The sequence below is a fragment of the Equus caballus genome, chromosome 16, assembly GCF_041296265.1.
Source record: "Equus caballus isolate H_3958 breed thoroughbred chromosome 16, TB-T2T, whole genome shotgun sequence".
Lineage (NCBI taxonomy): Eukaryota > Metazoa > Chordata > Mammalia > Perissodactyla > Equidae > Equus > Equus caballus.
In genome coordinates this window covers 73,486,581-73,502,195 of record NC_091699.1, presented here as the reverse complement: position 1 = coordinate 73,502,195, position 15,615 = coordinate 73,486,581, and the positions used below count along the sequence as shown (strand labels likewise).

The window sequence follows — 15,615 nt, the reverse complement described above, 5'->3', positions numbered from 1 at the left end:
AAAAATCAATTTGCATTGTATGTAATTTAATTACTTGCCTTTTTCACTTAATATATCCTGATTATTTTTTCATATGACTTTTGGTGGTTCTCTGAATTTTGTTGTATAAATAGAAAATAATTTATTAAACTGGCACCACATTTTGGGGACATTTAGGGGTTTCTTGTGTGTAAGTATACGTGTGTGAGTGTGTGTTGCCCTCATCTATGGAAATTTGCTTAGAATAAATGTCTAGAAGTAGAGTTGCTTCCAGACATATTTAAGGTTTTTGTTATGTATTGCCAAATACTTAAATAATTTCTGTTCTTGTCAGTAATATATGAGGGAGCCCAGGAAAGAGTTTGATTATTGAAAAATATGTTTTCACTCTTTCACTAAGTAACAAATGTGTGTTTGCATTTATTTGATCATTGTGTGGTTTGAATTTTTTTTCTTATTCGTTGATCCTCTATATTTCTTGTTCTTTTTTTGAATTGCCAATTCATTGTTTTTGCCTCTTTTTCTATTAAATTACTTATTTTTACATTAATTTACGAGAACTCTTTGTATATAAGGATATTAATTTTTTGTTTTATGATTTTCCCCCGTTTGTCATTTGTTTCAACATTGCTTATGGCTCTGTTTTTAATGTACAGAATTTTAAATATTTTATTACAGAAAATCTATTAAGCTCTTTTTTTATATGTTTTATATGACTAGAAAGCTTTCCCTCCTCTGAGGTCAGATAATTAATTTCTTATTTATTTTCTTCCCATTCTTTGGGCTGTATTTGTGATTTTCTTTTTTTTCTTTTTTTAAGATTGGCACCTGAGCTAACAACTGTTGCCAATCTTTTTTTTCTTTTTTCTGCTTTTTCTCCCCAAACACCCCCAGTACATAGTTGTATATTTCAGTTGTGGGTCCTTCTAGTTGTGGCATGTGGGACACCACTTCATTGTGGCCTGATGAGTGGTGCCATGTCCGCGCCCAGAATACGAACCGGCAAAACACTGGACCACTGAAGCGGAGCATGAGAACTTAACTACTCGGCGGCAGGGCTGGCCCCCTGTGATTTTAGGAAGAAAACTCACTTGGGGGTCCAGGACAGTGGCATAGTGGTCGAGTTCATGTGCTCCGCTTTGGCGGCCCAGGTTTTCAGGTTTGGATCCCGGGTGTGGACCAACACACCACTCATCAAGCCATGCTGTCGTGGCCTCCCACATAAAATAGAGGAAGATTGGCACAGATATTAGCTCAGTGACAATCTTCCTCAAGCAAAAAGAGGAAGATTGGCAACAGATGTTAGCTCTGGGCCAATCTTCCCCAACAACAACAACAACAACAACAAAACAAAACAAACACCTCACTTGGAAGAACTCAGTGGGATTGTTTTACTGAGGGTTTGAATGTCTGCTTTCCTGGGCTGTAACTACAGTGCAAAGCATGAAGTCTCGGCCGTGGTTCTTAAATGACTTGTCTGTAGTCCCCTTTGAGGATGCTGGCAGTAATTGCTTGGAAAATAAGTTTTTGCTGAAAGGGGAGGCAGGAAACTGCTGCTGATAGTTCTGAAGTCCAAGTAATTTTCCACAAAGAACTGAAATAGGCACTGTAAGGAAAATTATGTTTATATTATAAATATACGAATATATACCCTGTAGCACTCTGTTATTACAGCTTAAAGTATGTAAATGAATACACTGCGAAGCGTTAATGTCACCGAAGCAACCACACATTGCGATGGTCTGGAAGTTTTTTGCTTGTAAATTAGGGGTTTCGTTTTCTCAACATCAAACTTCTAATTGCTCTATTTTTTGATTTTATGCTTTGCTTTCAAAATTTAGGTCAATGTTAGTTTTTGATTTGTTGAGAATCCTGGGCCCCCCTCCCCACTTTGGGAAAAGTTGTGCAATTTAATGCAAAATTTAACCTTATTTTTACTTAATAGCCGTTTCTGTTAAAAACTTTTAAATATTTTTTGTGTCACTAGGATTTTTTTATGTTGTCTTCCTTCCTATTTTCACTGATTAATTTTTGATGTTTTTGAACTTCATGGAAAGGTTTCCCACTAGTCTTTCCCAGAATCACACAATGAGAACTTGTAAGAAGTATATCCTGATATCTAGCACGGTGCTCAGCCCATAGTTAGCACTCAGTAGGTATTTAATGCACAGTGCCCATATGAGTGAATCTATTTGCTTTGCAGGGTTTCTCCAAAGAAATTAAAATACCTAAAACCAAATATGTTGGCTACATCAAGGATTATGAAGGAGCCACTTTAATGGGATGTGAGCTGAATCCACGGATCCCATATACAGAATTTTCTGTCATCATTAAGAAGCAGAAGGAGGTAAGCACGTGACTTCTATACAGGCCAGTCTTAGTTGGGGTGAGTTGTGAATCTTTGGGCTCTGGGATATTGTGTGTGTGGGTGTACTGGGTGTCATAATCTCAGTTTGCATCGATTTCTTCTTTGAAAGTATCCTTGATTTGTCTTCACTCAAGGTCACCATTCCTGGCAGAGTCAACACTTATTAAATTGGTGTAAAATGCAAAACTTGTGAAGTATGATCACGTATCTTAACTTCATCCTCAAGGCCTTTAACACTCTGCCTCAAGCAACCTTACCAAACTTATCTCTTTCTTTCCTTTTTAAACTATTCTCCAGGGCCATTACTGACCTCCCTCTCTCAACACACACGCAACTGAACCTCTTCAGCTGTGTTCCAGTTCTTCCTTTCAACTTCTCTAGCATTAGTTTGAACCAACTATTTGAATTTAAGTGTTTATCCTCTCACATAAACATTTATCTTAGTGTGTATTAATCTCTCCTTTTACCTTGCCAGTTCTGAAGGCTTATACTTCTAGGTATTGAGTGATTTGTTATCTGATTTTGGGGTGAAGTCTTTTATGCCTATGAACTAACGGAGAAGAAGTAAAGGGAAAAGTTAATAGATTTGACTATATAGCAATTTTGCATTTCTCTAAGACAGAGAAAAGATCATAAACAGGGTACAATTGAGGAGTACACATAGGCCATTTATTAAATGAGTGAACTTTGTGTGTTAAACCCAGGATCACCTCTTTGCTCCCCCTAATTCATTGGAGTTCAAAAACTGGGAGTTTGCAGCTGTGTCATCCCACATCAATTCCACTTTATAATTCTGTTAGTCATTCTAGTGTACTTTTTTCTACCAAGTAACTAAAAAAGACATTTGTCTTAAACCTGTCTTTGTTTTCTGGTTTCTACTAATGTCCCTTAATCCCAGTTCTTAGTTATTTGTCGGCCATTACTGACGTAACAGACATAAAGCTCCTTACACAGTGTCTGGCGCATAGTAGGTGCTCATTAAGTATTTTCCTTTTACTAACAGTGGCTCAAACTTGCTCTTATTCTTCCTGTGAATGTGAGCAAAAGGCTTTTTTCAAATTAGAAAATAAAAACAACCTTTGTTGTTTCTTGGTCAAAGATGTCAGCCTAGGAGAGAATTCCAAATAGGGTGCTTGGAGAGTTAATAAAAGCCCAGCAGGCTCCTCTCTGTCTCTCTCTGAAGAGCTAGCTTTCTTCATTGTTCTCTTTGGGGCTTAATGAGCAGGTCTGAATTCAGCAGCTCATTGTTCATCATTAGAGGCTGCTGGCCAACTAAAGCCATCACGGTGCAGTCAGCTGCGCTTTCCTCATTCCTCCTCCCAGCAGCACCGGTTCATCTCCACAGTGTAAGCTGAGAGCAGGATTCCCCTGCCAGGGTCTGCAGATTCACATAGTGCAGATCTGTTGGTTCTTCCCATGTAATGGGGAAAGCCATAAGCACAGGGCTAACCAAAGCAGTCAAGTTTTTAGAAGACAATGCTCCCTCTCTCTTCTTCTTTCTCCTCTCCTCTTGGATCTCTTCTCTGTCTCTCCTCACCTTCCCTCTTTGCCTCCAGCCTTCTCTAACACACACCATTGAATGGATGAGGCTGGCTTGGAGCTGTTAACCTAGTTCTTTTAAAAGAGATTTGGGAAAAAAAGAGATTTGAAGTCACCATAATAATATATTTGTATTCACATAGTATCTTCTTCCACAGAATTCAAATTATTTTCACAAGTATCCTTTATTCCAACTTTGAAAACCCCTTTGAGGAAGGTAGGGACTAATGGTGGTAGCAAACAAACTAAATATATGGAGGACTTCCCTAGCCCCCAAAGCATACAAGAGCAGAATAAGTTATAGTTATGGTTAGTGGGGATGGAGAGAGAAACCTGGTACAGTTGGACAGGTGGAGTAGAGAGTGGGAGTGGAGTACTGCTTTGTGAGTGTTGACTCCAAGGGAAAGGTAGGGTCCGTAACAGCCTAGCATCATCTGAGATGGCTTTGTGGGAGACGTGTTTTGAATTGGACAGCCTGGTAATGGAATCAGCATGAGCAGAAATTCAGAGTGCAACATAAGTAGATTCATGGGCGCATGAACAACTGGGACCATAGTTGTGTGGGTGATGGAAGCTACTATTTGAGAAATTGTGAATAGGCCATAAGCAGGTAGAATTGAGTGTGTGTGTGTGTGTGCGTGTATGTGTGTGCATATGTGTGTGTGGGCTGGGAGGTGGGATAGTTCTTAAATCTTAATCCATGTGTGAGACTACAAGGGCCTGGGTTTGAGGGGCCAAAGTAAGGGCGAAGCAAAGCAATATGACTTTTGGTAAGAAGACATTTTGAGACTTGGTGACATATTAAAGATGGGGTAGTCTCCCCAAATTTTCTGTTTGGGAAAACTAAAACTGACAGCAAATGAGAGATGGATTTGAGGAGAGGAAGATGATGACACAGTGGGGAAGTGAAGACAGCTTCTAGGGTGGTGAAGATAGGAGACTGGAACAGAAGTAAAATGTCCTCTTTCTCCAAAGTGATCCTTGGAGGCACCGGTCACTCACCAGGAGCCCACCACCTTCAGGGTGTTACGTGAGGGGTATGGAAGCCGCTTAGTCAGGTATCACCTTAGAGAGTATCCTTGGTAAAGAGAAAAAACTTTTCAAATTATAATTGAAATTATATTTTCTGAAGGTGTCCATTTAAGAGATTGCCATTGGGATTCTTTTTAAAAAAGACTTTGATTTATAAATAAAGGGAGAGCATCCATCTAGATCAGCCTTGTCCAAAGTGGCAGCCACTTGGATATGTGTGTGGTCAAAGTTGAGATGTGCTGTAAATGTAACGTACACTCCAATTTTGAAGACCAGTATGAATAATAGAATGCAAAATATCTCATAATTTTTTTCTGTTGATATTATGCTGCAATGATAAGACTTTGGACATATTGGATTAAATAAAAATATATTGTTAAAGTCAATTTCACCTGTTTTTACTTTAAAAAAATGTAGCTACTAGAAAATTTAAAATTACGTGAGTGTTTTGCATTATATTTCTATTGGACAACACTGAGCTAGATTTACAGGAGTGTCCTTTTACTAGTCCCATTCATTTTGTGAAGTTCTTTGTTTAATTGTTGGGATTATAAATTCATGCTGCAGCGTTTACCAGCAATATGTTTGAGATCAAGCAGTTAGGAACTGGAATTCTTTGTTTTCTTCTTTGAATTAAATTGATGGCTGTTATTGTTTTGGTTTTTCTTTTCCAAAATTTAGTTATGATATGGTTGATTTCAGGATGGTGATTTTTAAGTTTTTTTTTTTTCTTCTTTTTTTAAAGGGAAAACTGCACTGTTTTGGAGATGGTAACCTCAGTACATTAGGAATTATTATATAAAACAAACACCTCTCAAAATTCCCTCACATTGTGGTTGTGGTTGTGTGGCCTTAACAAACAACTCTTTAGAGCTGCTTTGTTGATGCAAATAGCATAGGGTGAGGTCAAGCCTTGAAAAATGTGAATAACAGTAAGGCCATCCTCCCAGGCTGTGGGGACTTTCTGAGCCTATTCATTTGCCCTTGGGTCTGCGGGCACAGTTCCTAGTCCCGGGTGCCGACGCCTGACTGGGGAGCAGATGTACAGGCCTGCTTTACCTTAGCTCTGGCAGAGGCTCTGCGGAAAAGCAGGGCGAAATAATTGACTCTGATGCTAAAGAGGACAGTGGGCCCTTCGGGCAGTGTGTTCCCTCAGGATCAGCTTTTCTGGGTGGCAGAGGACAAGTGTTCAGAGAGTTGTGTGAATGACACTACGTGGGCATGGGGTAATAGCATGTTTTCATGGCTTACCTCTTAAATAGCGTTCACCCCTTTCTCCCTTTTATTTCCTGAAGACTTTGTTTTGTTAGAAGAACGACTGCTTAGGTTGACTGACTTAAACTGTAGCCACAGACTACTGTCCTTAAACACATTTTCTTCCTGTGCTTTACAGATAATTAAAAAGCTGATAGAAAGAAAACAAGCCCAGATTCGAAAAGTCTACCCTGGACTTTCATGTTTTAAAGATGGAGTTCGACAGATTCCGATAGAAAGCATTCCTGGAATTAGTATGTATAGATCTTCTTTTAAAAGCAAAATCTTTTGGTAATACTGCGAGATGTGTTTGAAACAGTTACCAAGGTGCAGTGATTCGGAAAGCTTTTTGCCCTGCCTGTCTCCATTTGTGTTATTTCTAGTCTTTTAAGAAGGCAGCAAATGCTTTCCTTTTGTCTCTTTTCTCTACTTCCCAATGCAAATCAACCAAAGAGAGCTTCAGTGACCCCTTGTTATGGTTATTAATGTCCATGTTTATTGAGCGCCTGCGGTTTGTAGCACAGTGCTAGGGCCACCCACATGTGACCTTGAAGGTAGGGGAATTCTCCTTTTACAGATGGGGAAATTGAGTCTCCGAATGCTTAAGTCCTCATATGGTTAACCTTAAATGGCACCTGGCTGGCAACTGTCAGAATTAGAATTAGAATTAGAATCAGCCCAGTTCGATCTCCAAACTTCTTGCTGTCCACACTGTGTCTCATTGCCGTCGTGGGTGCAACCTGCATAGAGCTGGGCTTGGCTAAATTCGTTTCCCCAAACTTCTTGAAAAGATGATTGGAAAGCATATAATTTGTTTCAAGTTCCCTATTTTACAGTATTTTCCCAAGGGTTCTTATCTGCGAGTATGTTAGAGGCGAGTTGTATTGGATTAAACATACAAAGTAGCTATTTTTGTAGATGAGGAACTATCAAATATCAGTGCTTTCATTCGGTTCAAATCCAGGATTTTCTAGTATATTGAAGATTTAATAAACAACACAAAATCAAACGAGCTAAAATTCTCCAGAAAAAAAAAAGATATGTAGACAAGGTATATTTCTTCATTACAAAATCTACCCTATTGCAGATCTTAGTTTCACTGCCAGACCCAGAAATCTGACTTCCCTGTATTATCCCTATTAATGGCTTAATAGCTGCCAAATCAGTGAATGGCAGCTTGTGCCAGGCATTCTTCTGCTTTTTTTTACATGCATCAACTAATCTTGAAAGGGATAACAGTGCCTAAGTTTTAGAGTTCTATTTTATAGATTGATAAACTATAGAGGCAAAAGGTTGAGTAGTTTTTCTAGAGTAAATTAGCTTTTAAGGAGAGAGCGAGAAATCAAATCCAGTTCTATTGGATCCAGACTGTGTTTTCTTTCTGCTGCACTAAACCGTCTTGCATTACAAGCAGGGTCTTCGCCAAACAAAATAGAGACCAGGACAGAGTTTGTTCTAAGCTAAAATAACAGCTTAACTCTTTCACATGGTGATTCGCAAAAACTGTGACTTAGAGCTTAAAATATATACATACCCACAGTAGTGGACATACTTACTTTTTATGTTTTCCTATGAAAAGTTGGGGTTCCTGCTTTAAAAAACACTAATGTATACAGCAGTGTTGTCAGTCTAGGAAGTGTTTCGTGTTGTTAGATGTATAAGGAAGTCACTAATGGCAGTTAATTTCAGTCTCTTCCTAGAAATAGACATTTTTGAGGCATGGCTGTCATTTATTGCATTTTTAATAAGTATTAATTATGTTATTCTCTTGACCAAAAGCAGTTCTCATTCAGTGTTTAATTTCATTGACATATAGGAGAGACAGGCTGGAAACCGAGTGGAAAAGAAAAAAGGTAAGTGTGATGGGCGTGAGATATTAATGGAAGTGATTTTTTCCCCTCCCAGCAACTTAGAGAAAATGGGCAAACTGATTGTAACCACCTGTTCAACGCTTGTTGGGTTTCAAATTTTCATAAAAAATCTGGAATAGTTCTTAATTTTAGGTTTTTGTAAAAATGACCTGAATAGGAATCACCTGGCAGGAGGATAAAAAACTAATTGTTGGGGCTGGCCCCGTGGCCGAGTGGTTAAGTTCGTGCGCTCCGCTGCAGGCGGCCCAGTGTTTCGTTGGTTCGAATCCTGGGCGCAGACATGGCACTGCTCATCACACCACGCTGAGGCGGCGTCCCACATGCCACAACTAGAAGGACCCACAGCTAAGAATATACAACTATGCACCAGGGGGGCTTTGGGGAGAAAAAGGAAAAAAAATAAAATCTTTAAAAAAAAAAAAAAAAACTAATTGTTGTTTCTTGTTGTTCACTCTTTTCCTTTCAAGTAAAGAGCCCAAAGACCCTGACCAGCTGTATAGCACGCTCAAGAGCATCCTCCAGCAGGTGAAGGTGCGTGGTTTCTCTTCATTCGCCTCGTGCAAATATTTTGAAATGATTTCCCACATGGAATTTCTATATTAGATACCTTACTTTTTTCTTTACTCAAGAGCCATCAAAGCGCTTGGCCCTTCATGGAACCTGTGAAGAGAACTGAAGCTCCGGGATATTATGAAGTTATAAGGTTCCCCATGGGTAATGCCATTAACATTTTCTAAGTATAGATTTAAAACTCTCTGGATGGCGGTGTGGGGGACAATGGGTGCTGAGGTTGACTTGTACTCTTCTGTTGGAGGGTAGGATGTGTATGAAGGGCGGTGGGATTCCACGTTCCCATGGAGGGCAGTGATATCAGAGCAGAATGGTAAAGGAGAAGTGGGTGGCTGTGTTCTTTAGAGACATTCTGCAGCTGGCTTTTAGAGCCTACACACCAACATCACCAGATGCAGAAGGCCCAGGTGGGGAACTGCAGACAGCACTCGCTCTGAAAGCAGGCTGTTGGCACGTGACCTTGCTTATATTGTACATGTTTGGCTGCAAATGGAAAAGCCTCAGATTGTCCTCTTGATGTATTTTGAGAGTCTGTCTGAGAATTTTTGAAGGCAATATAAGAGAAGTTAGAGTAAGCTGCTTGACTGCTGTACTTTCAGAGGGAAAAATTCTGGTTAATGCAGTTCTTGCTTTTCCATGCTCTTGGTGGATACTGTTAGTGTCACTGTTTATGCTGCTATTTTAAGCTTTGTCTCACATCCAAAACCAAACAAACAAAAATGGCTTTAGAAATGTAGAATTGTGGAATTTGCTGCTGTGCCTGCACCATGATTAATTGAATCAAATAAATGAGTTATTAATTGAATGAACTGAGAATGCCCAAATTAAACCAATTTGGAATTGTGCAGATGACAGACAACTAGCTGAAATGTTTTCTTTTCAGTCAGTTATGTGGCCCTTTTTTTTTGTGAAACCCTCATGGGAGGTTGTGTGAGTTTGGGGAGAATAATTCTCTTTCAGCCCCTGTCCACATGTACTCTGAAGACCTGCAGGTCCAGTCTATCGTAGCTTACTTAACAGCCTGCTTTCTGAAAGCTTTTTGCCTGGTCCAGCCTGACAAGGCTGTGGGCCTCTCCAGTTGGCTACCACCTGTGTGCATTGCTGAATGCTCATGAGGGGAAAATTGACCCCATTGAGCAAGGCCAGTGGTAGGGTGAGGTGTATACTAGACAAAGTTAATTGAAACAGTAAATGGTGCTCTTTAGTGGAGCAATAATATGTTTCTTGGGATGCATTTAGGTGCTGGGTGAAATGTTGTAGCCTTACCCCTAAGATTGACATGTTTTTGAGGACAAGACTGACAAATCCATAATTTTACTTTTCTCCATTGTTGCCTCCTCGGCTTTTTCTAAAAACGTTTCTTCTCTTTCCCCCATTCCCTAAAAAACTCTTTTCTCACACGTGAATGAGATCTAACCTGTTTCATTTAGGGAGTCACATTCAGAACAGCATCTGAATAGTTGGGTACAACGTGTCTTCTTACCACACATGGATTGCTAGGCAAGGTTTTCCTGTTTCCCCAGATTTCCCAAGATGGTGGGAGATGAAAATAGAATAATTTAATGATATCTCCATATTTGGTTATCACTGATGTTTAATCACCTTCTTTTTTTCACCCATGCCATTTGGTCAACTGAAAGAATCTAAGAAGGCTAGAGGAAGAAAGGTGTTATCTATAACTTTAGAATAGAAAGGAAATGTGCAGAATTGATTGTAATTATTCAGAAAGGTCCAAACACTTCTATGATTTTTGTTTTGTTTCTGCTGTATTTTAGGCTCTCCCCTTCTCTTCTTACCCCCTCCTTCTGAAACAGTTTGGAAAATTTTGGATAAACTTTTTGTGTCATTTAATTCTTTTTTTCGTTTTCATTTTCTTTTTTTAGTTGCATGTCTCTTCTTTCTAAACCATTACAAACTTAAGTGGTAGGCATTTAGGTGGGAGGAAGGTAAGCATCTAATTTTACCGAAAGAGGCACAGTTTCCTTGTGCTTTTTTCATTAAATGAGAGAACATCATCATCTGTTCAGTCATGCTCTGGTGATAGATTTAGTGGGGTATTTGCTGAGCCTTTGTGTATCTTAACACATTTCAATTTTTCTTTCCCTTGAAACTTTCAGTTAGAGAAGAAAGAAATTGAAAGTTGAATTCACAGATGTGATGACATACCTCTAACCAAGATAGGCTTTAATCAAAGGAAATAGGCAGGAACAGATATTTCTCATTTTTTTCTTTGGTGTTTGGTGGTAGATTTAGGATTTCAATGCATATGAATTTCTCCCCATATTGGGATGATGCACATAAATGTATTTATATTATTAAATGATAATACCAATGTATTTAGTTGTAAGTCTCTTTCCCTCTGGAAAATTTGGTGATATAGTGGGAATTTGGGTTTCTGGTTGTCAAAGTATTTATTTAGCAATTTTGACTTATTTTGCCATGTATAGTTAATATAAATCTTAGTGATAGAACCAGACTTAGATACAACTAGGGACCTATAAGTGGACAAATGTTAGTATCTTCTAAACTGCATGGAATTCTTTAAATGGTCCTGAGAATAAGAATTAAAGAAGCCACATTGTATTCTTATAAGTTTAGATGAAGTACTATTTTCGTTCGTAAAATAATACAATTTAAAGCAAGTAGGTATTGGGAAGATATTCTTTTTATAATAGTCTCACAAGGCTTATTTGCTTTAGGAAATAGATTGTTAAGTAAAGTTTACATTCTTATTTCATTGATGGAGCCTGAAATTAAATTTGTTTGAACCATTTTACATGCAAGGTCACTGGTGTATTTGCAAATGTATTTATGATCAGTTTTTCTGCTTTAGTTTTATCTCTGCAACACCAAAACAACTGTGAATTTAGTGAAACAAACTCAGTCTCATTGTTTTTATTTAAGTAATGAAATGATTCAATACAAGTGTTCCACCTGCTCTGCTCCGTGTAGATAGAGCCTCTTCTGTGTAATTCTGAATGACTAGCTAACAGTACTTAGCTCACCATACTTACCCCTGCTAATCTACTTAGTTCCCTTGTGCTGAATAGGGGATTGAGCCAGATGACTAATAATGGTTCCTTCAATGTTAAAATGCTGTGATTTTACACAAGAAACCCTCACAAAAGAACATGAAATTTAAGAACTGTTTTCCTTGATTATATGAATTTCTCTTAAACAAAGGCATTGGGATGGTAAAAATGTAATCAAACCGATGACATAGATTTCTTTCCCAATTTCACTTTTGTCAGCTAGTGTTTGAAAGGAGTCAAAGATTGCTAATATTTTTTTTTCCTGTGCAGATCTGAAAACCATGAGCGAACGCCTCAAGAATAGGTACTACGTGTCTAAGAAATTATTCATGGCAGACTTACAGCGAGTCTTTACCAATTGCAAAGAGTACAACCCCCCTGAGAGTGAATACTACAAATGTGCCAATATCCTGGAGAAATTCTTCTTCAGTAAAATTAAGGAAGCTGGATTAATTGACAAGTGATTTCTTTCCCCTCTGCTTCTTAGAAACTCATCAAGCAGTGTGCCTAAAGCAAGGTGGTTTAGTTTTACAAAGAATTGGACATAATGTATTGAAGATACTTGTAAATGTAATAATTAGCACTTTTGAAAAACAAACAAAAAACCTCCTTTTAGCTTTTCCGAGATGTATTTAAATTGAAGTCATAGAACATTTTTATTTTATGGAATAGATTTTAATCTATTTACTACTATTAATGTAAATTTTCTATGGCATGTCCATTAGCTGAATATTCAATAATAGATGATCAGGGGTTTCCTCAAAACCTGTATGTGAGGAAATTGCACATAGTACCAAGATTTGGGGGAATGCAGAAAATTTTCAGACCGTGAATGTTTCCATTTTTTTCTAATGGAATGTGAGAGTTTATTTTTATTTTATTCTGAAGGACTTTAAGGAAGGAATACATGATAAAAAGCCCGTAAAAGGTGAAATATGTGATATTTGAAGTCTCATTGTAGACTTTTTATATATATTTTTTAAAAACACTCATCTAGATGAGGTGCTTTGAGCAGTTCTGAAAAATGCAGTTCCAGAAAAGCAACTACTTTGATTCCTAAGGAAGAAATTCTAAATAATGCAAACTTTTTAATAAGCATCTGGGTTTTTGATAATTCTGTCTACCTACAACAAACTTGTGAGTGCATAACCACTATTTTAATAATTATTTTCTCTACACAAGTGTGTAATATTATATTTGACTTTGCTTATGCAGGCCATAAGTTCCAAAAGGCAATTTCCTGGCCACAAAGGCATACATTTGAAAACACTTGAGATCGAATCAACGTGCTTTAATAGGAAAACGTGTAATCTATATGTGTATCAAATTTGGTGAATCCTTGTTCTGATAAATGAGGATTTTTTTTCCTGTTCCATGATACACACAACCTCACCAATATGTTTATATGAACATTTTTCCTTTTGCATCTCCAGATTATATTCATTGTCTGAGGTGAATTAATTAAATTACCACCAAGATTTGCTGTCAGTATTTGAACACCTACGCTGGTTTATAGACCCAGGGTAATATCCCACTAAAGCCATCATACAACCTGAGTAACCTGTCTTGGGATTCCAGCTTAGTGCTTGGATTTATTTTCTGATTAACACTACATAGAAAAGTGGGACATCTGCCATCCCAACTCTGGGAGAACCAACTAATGTAAAACAAGTGAAGGCCATCTTGATGGCCTCGACACTAATTTTTATGATACAAATTTATAAACTGATTTTTGTAAAGGACTAGGTTTTAAAAGTGTATTTAACTTGATGTTTTCTATCAGCATAAGTGAATTAAAATGATCATTTAATAGTCATTAAAAACAGTTGCCAGAGATAATCTGCATGAAGGGAAAAAACCTGCAAATGGCTATTAAGTTGGAAGTATTGTTTTTAATATGTAACAGATATTCAGAATGCTCTCACTGAAAAATGCCTCAGCTTTTGTAAGTATAAGAAACCACCTTGAGTGGCATCTAGATTTCTAATGAAGAATGATGATACAGTTTGGATTAAGTATCTTGGACTGGTTTTAAACAGTGCTTTGTACCGGATCTGCCGAAGCATCTGTCCAGCTTGGTATCCTGTGAAAGTCTGTTATTTTCTTGGTAGACATTCTTATAGAGTATTGTCTTTGAAATCAGATTGTCTCTTCTATATTGAAAGCATTTTTATGTTTTCTAATTTAAAAATTAATATTTTCTTATAGATATTGTGCAATAAAGCTGAAGTAGGATGTGTGGTTTTTGCAAATGCTTTAACAGCTGATAAAATTTTACATTTGTAAAATTAATATATTGTACTGGTACAAAAATAGTTTTAAATTATATTTTAAAAAGCTCTCATTTGGGTGGTGTGTTTTCTTCTAGCAGATTATGTTTACCAGGGCAAGTATATAATCTAATGGATGACCATCGACTATGTCCTTAATTCTTAACTCTTAAGCATTTTGTTGAAGATGTTTAGAATTGTTGCATTTGTGGGAAGTTTTATAAAGATTCACGGCCCGTCAGTGAGAGATTTTTTAAGAGGAGAGACACTTACCGTGTCTGTGTCTCTTGAGTGGCCCACTGCATCTTGCCCACTGTTATCATTAAACAAAGAAAAAAAATCCAGCTAAAGAAGAGAGTTTTGGGTTTAGAAATTAAAAGCTTTTTTCTCAGTTTTTCTACTTTGCCTTTGTGAAATAGATAAATGAGGAGAGAGACAGATAAAAATTCAGCTGATTTTTAGACATCTCCCATATGAGTTTCTAATGTTATTGAAAATGCTCACTGTAGGGAAGAATACTGTATCCTGTTGAGGTATCAGAGGACCCACCAATGGGCACCCCTCTTCCTTTCTGAATTCCGAACCAATTGAGAAGTCAAAAGAATAAAGAATATGATGGCCAAAATATCTTTATTAATAATAAAGTGGATATTGGAGAATGTGGCTTATATATCTGTGGAAAATGGTCTTTCTAACACTGAACCCCAGAATGTGATTGACTTGCCAGTTGCCAGTCGCTTTACACCACTGCTGACTTCGCCCTCCAAGGGCAGGGCCTTTACCATTGAGCTTAGTACACAGCCGAGAGCAATGGTGCTCTCTGAAGCAGGCCAACTCCAATGAGGTACAGGTGAGGGAGGAGCAGAAGAACTCAGTCCAGTTCCTTACCCGTACTCATCAATGAGGTGTAAGTCCCTCCAACGGCAAGAATGAGTGAGGGGCAGCGGGAAGCCAGGGGGTGATGGATGTCCTTCTACAGGAGAGTAAACATCTGGAATGGAGAATGTCTCCCTCCCACCCAGCCCCATATATCCATAGTCAAAAATCTCTATAATTTTTTTTGTATTATTATTCATGTATTTAAAAACTGCTTGTATTCTTTAGAAGAAAATAGTGAAAAGAAGACTGAGATTATCATATTACTTGGAAGTAAAATTTATAATTATGGGACCTAAGAAGTAGAAACAGGATCAGAACGAAATATACTATGGGCATGTTAATAGTGTGTCACTCCTTGAAGCTGATATTCTTCAGACCAACCCTCACTGGTTATTTAAAAGAGATTCTCAGAGCTGCACAAGGGCTGGTTACTGATGGCCGCCCTTGGCCTTTTCCATATTGTTCTGAACTCTTCTCTGGCCGTTAACTAGCATTTTCCTTTTGGCAAAGTAAAAACCCCAAAGAATAGAGGGCAGCTATGCTGGAAGATCAAAGGTCATGATGGCTGGAAGTTCTTATTTAAGAAGTAGTAGTTAAGTTGAATTTTTTTTTTTTTTAACTATCTTGAAATGTGTATTTAGATTTCTTGACTATTCAAACATTTTCCTGACAGAAAAAAGGTGTGTGTAGAGGGTGGTGGCTGGGGGCAGGGAGGGTGGTGTCAGCGACTGAAATCAATGCCTCTACTTGAGTCTCAGGCTCTTGCTGGTGGTATTTACTTTCTCCTTTGGGCTCATCAAGTGCTGGTACTATAAAGAATG

The 15,615-nt window shown here is 37.9% G+C and overlaps 1 protein-coding gene across 5 annotated transcripts in view; it reads left to right on the top strand.

Moving 5' to 3' along the window:
- Window positions 1-13,989, top strand: part of KAT2B (lysine acetyltransferase 2B) — a 94,069-nt gene extending 80,080 nt beyond the window's left edge. For 3 of the 5 annotated variants that reach the window (XM_023620862.2, XM_070239056.1, XM_070239058.1), the window contains 6 exons: window positions 2,183-2,326; window positions 6,312-6,426; window positions 7,989-8,025; window positions 8,511-8,574; window positions 8,673-8,757; window positions 11,916-13,989. In XM_023620862.2, the coding sequence (XP_023476630.1) occupies window positions 2,183-2,326; window positions 6,312-6,426; window positions 7,989-8,025; window positions 8,511-8,574; window positions 8,673-8,757; window positions 11,916-12,109 (639 nt within the window). In that variant the 3' untranslated portion in view covers window positions 12,110-13,989. Of the gene's footprint in view, window positions 1-2,182; window positions 2,327-6,311; window positions 6,427-7,988; window positions 8,026-8,508; window positions 8,575-8,672; window positions 8,758-11,915 lie in introns of those variants that run through there. The other 2 variants (XR_011427347.1, XM_023620863.2) reach the window with 2 other exon arrangements.
- Window positions 13,990-15,615: the final 1,626 nt, after the last annotated feature.